Raw genomic sequence first — 7805 nt, 5'->3', positions numbered from 1 at the left:
ATTTTTATTAGCAAATAACAATGTATTTATTGTTATTGTTATTGTTATTATTTTTGGTATTGTTGCGGTTACTATAGTTCTCACTAATTTTATTTACTTTGCACAAGCAACGTAACAAAAACATGAATAAGCGTTAGCTGCTATTGCTCCGAAATGCTTGGCTGCCAAGCGAAGGTCTTACGATTATTTGAACAAAAATTTCATAACTACGCTTATAAGGCGGATAGTATGGTTTATTGTTAAAGTCTATCTGCTACTACTGCTATCGTCTCACTTATAAAGTCACGCACGCTATAAGCTTAAACAGCCAAACAATCTATGGTCGCCTTAACACGAATCTCGGATACCTGTTCTACGACTGAGATATGAGAGGGAGACAAAAAAAAAAAAAAAAAAAAAAAAAATTAAAAAAAAAAAAAAAAAAAAAAAAAAAAAAAAAAATAAAAGGCAACATTCTCTTAATTAATTTATCTAATTTATCTTCTCATTCATCTAAATTATATATAATAGATTTTATATTACAATAGCAATTAATGGATTAAAAAAAAAAAAAACAATCTTTTATTTATATTGAAATTTAATAGCAAGCGAGGGATCTGTGGAATTGTACTAAACAATTTTTAGGTTAAGTTTCAATCACTTCGGCATAAAACGACTCGTGCACTTACGAACTTCGTGATCGTAATCATTTCAAATTTATTAAATTAAAGTTTAATGCTAATTAAGTTTAACTTAACGTTAGCGGTTTATTAATTACGACAAATGCTATAACAAAACTAATATATCGCTAGCCATCGAGAGAAGGTATAAAAATGAAATGAAGACAAAAAATATATATATATATATATATATATATATATAAACTTGAAAAGAGGAAAAACAAACGACAAAATTAAATTGTTTTGTTTGTCGAATGCGAAAAGGGAACGAAGTGTGGAAGGTACAGCGCACACTTTGCCTTAGTTGAAGCAAAGTGAAGTGAAATTAAAGGGAATTCAATTTTACATGACAGATCAATGCCCCCACAGATTTGATGTAGGCATGTGAACATGTACATATGTATACGCGTACGTATCTATAACTTTTTGAGTGTAGACAGACAGACAGACAGACAGACAGACAGACAAACAACTGCTGCTACTATTACTACTACTACTATTACTATTACTACGACTACTACCAATACTATTACAAACAAATGAATAAGCAAACAAAAAGTTTTAATCAGATAACATAAGGAATTATCGTTGGGGCAAAGATTATTTAGTTTTAGTTTAGTATTGTTGATTATACACATACATATATTTCCATTTACACAAATATCATAGAAGCATTTAAAATTTTGCTGTTTAAATGCGTGAGTACTTATATGCATATTTATCATATATATCCGCATATATGTACAAGTGGCTGTTCATTCGCGCAAGAGTGTTAAACAAAGTCAATTTAAAACAAATCATGAGTTGAAAGATAATAATGCAATAAACCAAGGAAAACATTATATTCAGCTCTTAACGAATCTCTCGATCACCTATTACCTGACATATTACATATATATGATATCGATATATATTTTGTGATAGATAAATTTACAAGATTTTACGCAATACGTCATATATAAATTTACAAGATGACATAAAATTTTACATATATATATATAAACCATTACAATACTTTTTACGAGATCGATACACAAATATATCATCCTCATCGTATATGTATACGTATTAACGATATTTGATGTGGTTTCGTTATACGTGCGCATATCGTATATTTTGATATATTGATAAGTGATTATGAACTAATGATAATTTATATGATTTCGATGTATATATATATCGCATGGAAATTTTCAAATAATTATATGATATCGATATTTTTATGAACATATTATATATGTCGTGTATAAATAATATACATATTGATAAATGTATATACACTGTATTTAAACTTACGATATTTGCTTGTTCTGTGGTTAATGTGTACGAAAAGAATAACAAATACATGTCCATTTAGCGAAACGAAGTAAAGCAAAAAAAAAAAAAAAAATGCTGTAAGAACTAATAAGAGATAGTTTTGTACTCATAAAATTTTTAATTGATTGTAAATAAATCAATGCATCTATTATGCATCTGATTATCGATCCCAGTTAGACAATAGTAAATTGAGTAAAAAAAATGTTAAATAAAATTTAAATTCCGTCTTCGTAATTAAGTCCCGAAAAAAGTGTACCACTGGTTACAAGTAAATCGATTCCACTATTTACCCTACACGCATATACTTCACCGAGTGTTAGATGCGTACATCTCGATATTACATATTGTTAAACATCCCTATGGTATGATGAGTATACAAAAAATCTTTTATCAAAAATATGTGCACATACATGAAAACAGCAAAACAATAAAATCATAGCAACAATTATATAGGAAAAGCACACCTCAGCAATGACTGGTTGCATGGTTGCTTACTTGCCTGCCGTCTTACTGCTATCATATAATACATACGTTATACGGTAATTACATATTGTTGACACTGTTGCTAGATGACTTTAACGTTGTTTAAATTTGTTTATTTGCGGCCGCCTGATTGCATCTCTGCAGAGACTTTCTCGTACTCGACGGTAATCTACAGTTTCTCTAGATACACGAATATATGTATATACAATACGTATATATATATAAATATTAAACAAATCGCAGAGGGATTTAAAATCAACTATGGGTATTATTGCCGTCTATGCGTTTGTCTATATTATTTATATGTCTGTCTATCCGTTGATCTGGCAGTTTCACAAAATTGTTACATTTAATCGTAAATACATCGCCAAGTGGTTTACTGTAGCAACACCAACAAACGAATAGCACTTATTAGCATACATATCGTTCACAATTTATTAACCGTTATTTCATTTGCATATAAACAGGTATTGAAACTTAAATAATATCTCTTTTTCAATAAGACTTGAGGTTTAACAATTTGTTAGATCACCTACTGCATGAGAAATATTTTATATGAAAATGCGAAAACAGTTAAGCCATAGTCATAATGTAAACATGGATGCATAAAAAGAGAGAGAAAGAAAGAAAGAAAGAAAGAAAGAGAGAGAGAGAGAGAGAGAGAGAGAGAGAGAGAGAGAGAATGAATGATAGATTTGCCAAAAATCACCTCAGTATATATATATATATATATATAGTAGAACTGTAATCGAATGACGAGTTAAAAAGAGAAAAAAATTTTGACATTATTCATCATCATCTGAGGAAGTCACCCAAATATTAAAGAAACCTTACCTTTTGTGTATAAGTTTCCTCTAGGGAGGATCGAGAAATCAATCCACTCAATCCCACTCAATCTATTTTTACTAGAATTCGACCTCAATATTAAATACGTCAATATGTCAACACTCTTATCACCTTATCGTATCTTTTCGTACCTTTTCTTGTAGTCGTTCGCACAAAAAATAAACAACAGGATCCCGTTTTGAGTCTTTTATGTTGAAAGTTGATCCAAAATGGCAATTTGATATATGAACTTACTGTGTTAAATTTGGAGCACATTGGTCCATTTTTTCAACTCCATCTCCTATATAAGTTCTTATAAGTAGTGAGCATTTGTATGGCAGCAAGAATTACTCTTTGATATTTTATGGTGAAAATCATGGAAGAAACGTGGACTTTAATGTTTCGTTTCGCCCGTCCATACCGTTCTATATTGTCTTTATTGAATATCTCTCGTACCAGAAAACTATTGCCACTGCTTAGAGATTAAATAAGTTAGGTCATTAAAACATTTTAATAGTTGTCATTAGAAACTTTGTATTTAGGATGAAACAATGTTGCACTGCTTCAAGTTAATATATTGTATATATAGGGTATATATTGAAGACTATAGGTAACACAGCTGCAGTGACTAAGTAACGCGTAAAGTGTCAAGTATAATACTTAAATAGTACAAAAGGAACATAAGAATCCATATAATCAGAAAAAATAAATTGTGCATTAAATAAAATTAGTTTGGCTAATTAAAATTAAATTAAAAAAGGGACACGATACCCTTGGGTACTTGGGGATCATCATCAGCACTGGCATACTGGCTACTTTTGCACTTTGCATATCCGTGTTCGGGTTCTCCACATCTTTTAATCATTTCGTTTCAAGCATATTATTGAACATCTTCAGACACGTGCCAATCAATACTGAAGATATCGAAGGAATTATCATTTTGAATATAGTGAGATAGGTCTTGTTGTATATATTACGGGACAGGCAAAAAAACAAAAAAAAACAATAGTTTTTTTCCTTATTTAGTAGCAATATACTACTACACATCGCTCAAATGAATGAATTGGGAACACTTGTACAGTCGGTTCTTGAATCAATCAAACCAACATAGAGTTTCATGTCAAATTCTAGATTGAATTCTAGATTATACGGATATCATCGCGAAATTTTTATATATATGTGTAAAGAAATTATTGCACCAAATGATTTATATTAATGAATTATTGTTTCATCAACAATAATAGCTTTTATGATTTCTTTAGACCTGATTAGATCTGAGTAATTAGATGGATCGGTGTCCGCTGTTCCGTTTCGAAACTGTGACAACAAATAACCGAAGGTTAACCGTCATCTATGGTTTAACCTTCGACTAGACATCCCGACCATGAACGAACAACAACCTTTTCATCGTATTGTGAAAGCATAAAGTGCTTACTAGTTGAGCTTTGACTAACACACTAAACTTAGCACTTATAAGATTATTATAGATCAGCATTATTAGTGTGATTGTAAATCTTTTTCATTCATTTCTTGACTCTCCACAGATACATATATATATATATATCATAATACAGCTAAGTAGGCGATCACACCTCTATTTTAAATTATTATGATCGCGATTTTAGTAATTATTGGTTTAATCACATTATTGGTATGGCATTATCTTCACATGACAAGTGTAGCCCGTAAGTTTTCAAGCCAAGGGATCGCTAGACCTCCATTGACACTACCGCTATTAGGTGATGTTCTTCTGTTTGCAGGTCTAAGCCGTACCGGTAAGTTTCACTTAATCGCTTAGACTAAATTACTTAGATACACATATGCTCGCTGCATACAAATAATTTCAGAGTTTCCGATCCGTTTCAAGAATTTATTCGATCGTTTTGGTAATGTATACCATGCGTGGATAGGACCGCTTAGTATTTTAATGGTTGCAGATGCAAACTACTACAAAGCGATCCTGAGAGACGCAGTAAACAAACCATCCGTTTATGTTTCCTTAACGAAGGATTTATTTGGCGAAGGACTTATAGCTGCTTCCGGTGAGAAATGGCGTGTGAGACGTAAAATGCTTAATCCCAGTTTTCATATCAAACTGATTGAAAGCTTTGCAAAGGTATTCGATGAACATAGTCGCGCGCTGGTCCAGCGACTACAGCAACATGCGGATGGGAAATCCACATTTGACATATTTCCATTTATTGCCGACATGACTTTGTGTATCATCTTTGAAACCGCTATGGGCTTTAAATCGGATCCTAATGATTTAGACTTTCGGAAATATACCTCTGCTACACAAGAGTAAATTCTTTTCAACCATTCAGATATCCTTCATTATTCATAGCATCAACTGCTTTTATAGTTTCATATTCAACGAATCGGAACGTCTGGCCAAACCTTGGTTGCTTCCGCGTTTTGCTTATTACATACTCGCCTATCGTAATTTTAAGAAATCAAGTGCAGCTATCGCCTACATACGCGATTTCCATGCAAAAATAATTAAAACAAAAAGACAAGAGCTCGAGGAGAGAAACAAAAATGCAACGCAAGCTGGAGGTAAAGTGAAAGTATTTTGTTAATATTTTAAAAATCTTCTAACGCCAAACTAAAACCATAATCTATAAAAAGCCCCTTATCATGACAGTAAAGTTCGATATCGTTTCCAAAAACCTCTTGTCATGGCAGTAAAGTTCGATATCGTAATGTGTAAGAGGTGTAAATGGAGTGTGTGTATGTAATATTTTTGGCAGATACTCACGCGCAAAATGTTTCCCATTCTGCTACGATCATACGCCGTTTTTCTCTACACTTGTTGTTATTGAAAAACGAATCTATTATATATTAGAACTATTTTTGCTCTTTTTTATTGACCCAACATATGTATCGGAGACACGGCAGAGTGCATATGTTCTTTATCATTGCAGGATTGTGTGCTCTTTTAAATCTGTTCGTCCATGTGGCTAAGGCTTCATATACATATTCTTTAGAAAGGACTACGGATCACTTACAACAATAACAACAACGACACCCATAATAGACAAGTAATAGTATATTCGACGCGCTATAAAATTTGTTGATATAAAGCCTGGTAGAAATAGGTAAATATAATGTTCTGACTTGATTGCTTTTTTGGATCCTCCACACGCCTTTGAGAGTCTGTGAGCATAGGCAAATAACGATAATGGAGTGTAAGCAAAGTAGTCCTATTGTGCTCACCGTAAAACATGCAGGATATTAGTCCGAATCAATTACACCCCCATTCGCCTTTTTATTCGTCCGAGATTCGTTCTTTCTTTCACCGACAGCTAAGGCTCGCTAATCAGACAACTGCACGTTGAACATAAACCTGACCTTATATATAATTATTATTAAAACTGTATGTCTCATGTTATTATTATTTAAAATATTTGCAGATAATGACGACAAAGTGTTGGATCGGAAGCGTCAAAATTTTCTTGAGATTCTGCTTACAAGTTCGATTGATGGCAAGCCTGTAAGCGATGATGTTATACAAGATGAAATTTTCACCATAGTCATGGCTGGTTTCGACACCTCTGCTCATACTTTGTGCTACGTGTTGTACCTTCTCTCGCGGCATCCGGATGTACAGCAAAAGGCTTTCCTAGAGATTTTTTCTCTTTACGGAACTGATAGAGAAAGCTCCATTACTATGGAGGATTTGAGCAAATTGAAATATTTGGAATGCGTAATAAAAGAAACTTTACGTGTATATCCGACCGTACCTTTCTATGGACGTGTATTCGACGAGGATATAGTGGCTGGTATAGTGTGCTTACTAATGATAATTTCTTTCATTTTTTTTTTTTTTGATAATAGTTTTTATCGATTGTCTAGATGGTAAAATTATACCTGGTGGCACTGCGCTACTTATTTGCCCGATAAGGTCCAATGAAAATCCGGAATATTTTCCAGAACCTAAGCGATTTAATCCGGAACGTTTTAATGGTGAGACTATCAAGAAAATTCCTGAATATGCTTTTGCACCATTTTCTGCTGGTCCACGTAGTTGTATTGGCACGAAATTTGCTATTGTAGAAATAAAATGTACCCTGATTAGAATGCTGTTGGAATACGAAATATTACCGTTTGGCGACCCACCAAAGCCATTTGTGTATTTGTCTTATCAATTACAAGATGGCCTGCAGTTAGGTTTGAAGCCACGTAAATATCACTCCTAGACAATAAAAATCAAATCTTTACGAGAACTATATGTTTTTATTGTTGCGAACCTTGACAAGATACAGACGCGAGCTTTCTATACCATGCATCACTTTTGGTAAAGATACCACAACGGGTGTAAGGTAAGGAAAGCTTTGTGGTTATTGAGGCTATCGTTATGGATATTCAGGTTATATTCGATATAAGTTTTACTTAAATAAACGTAAAACGAACTATGCATGCAGAGTGAATTGTTTAACTGTCAACTATGGGCATTTGAGTGAGCCGAAGGGATCCACTTTTGAACCGAACATGCAAATGATTCTAAGGCATATAATAAAT

The 7805-nt window shown here is 32.8% G+C and overlaps 1 protein-coding gene across 1 annotated transcript; it reads left to right on the top strand.

Moving 5' to 3' along the window:
* Window positions 1–4710: 4710 nt before the first annotated feature.
* On the top strand, window positions 4711–7483 carry LOC119644961 (probable cytochrome P450 4d14). The gene is made up of 5 exons (XM_038044707.1): window positions 4711–5059; window positions 5132–5585; window positions 5647–5840; window positions 6698–7066; window positions 7140–7483. The coding sequence occupies exons 1-5, from the start codon at window positions 4894–4896 to the stop codon at window positions 7481–7483; spliced, it is 1527 nt and encodes a 508-aa protein (XP_037900635.1). The 5' UTR covers window positions 4711–4893.
* Window positions 7484–7805: the final 322 nt, after the last annotated feature.

Source organism: Glossina fuscipes, unplaced genomic scaffold (assembly GCF_014805625.2).
Source record: "Glossina fuscipes isolate IAEA_lab_2018 unplaced genomic scaffold, Yale_Gfus_2 0, whole genome shotgun sequence".
NCBI lineage: Eukaryota > Metazoa > Arthropoda > Insecta > Diptera > Glossinidae > Glossina > Glossina fuscipes.
This window is presented reverse-complemented; position numbering and strand designations above follow the sequence as displayed.

What these genes read in the sequence shown, in the direction of transcription:
- LOC119644961 (XM_038044707.1), top strand. Translation starts at nt 4,894, where the DNA reads ATGATCGCGATTTTAGTAATTATTGGTTTAATCACATTATTGGTATGG. An exon ending in TATACCTCTGCTACACAAGA is followed by an intron (nt 5,586 to 5,646) that starts GTAAATTCTTTT and finishes CTGCTTTTATAG; the next exon opens with TTTCATATTCAACGAATCGG. An exon ending in CGACGAGGATATAGTGGCTG is followed by an intron (nt 7,067 to 7,139) that starts GTATAGTGTGCT and finishes TCGATTGTCTAG; the next exon opens with ATGGTAAAATTATACCTGGT.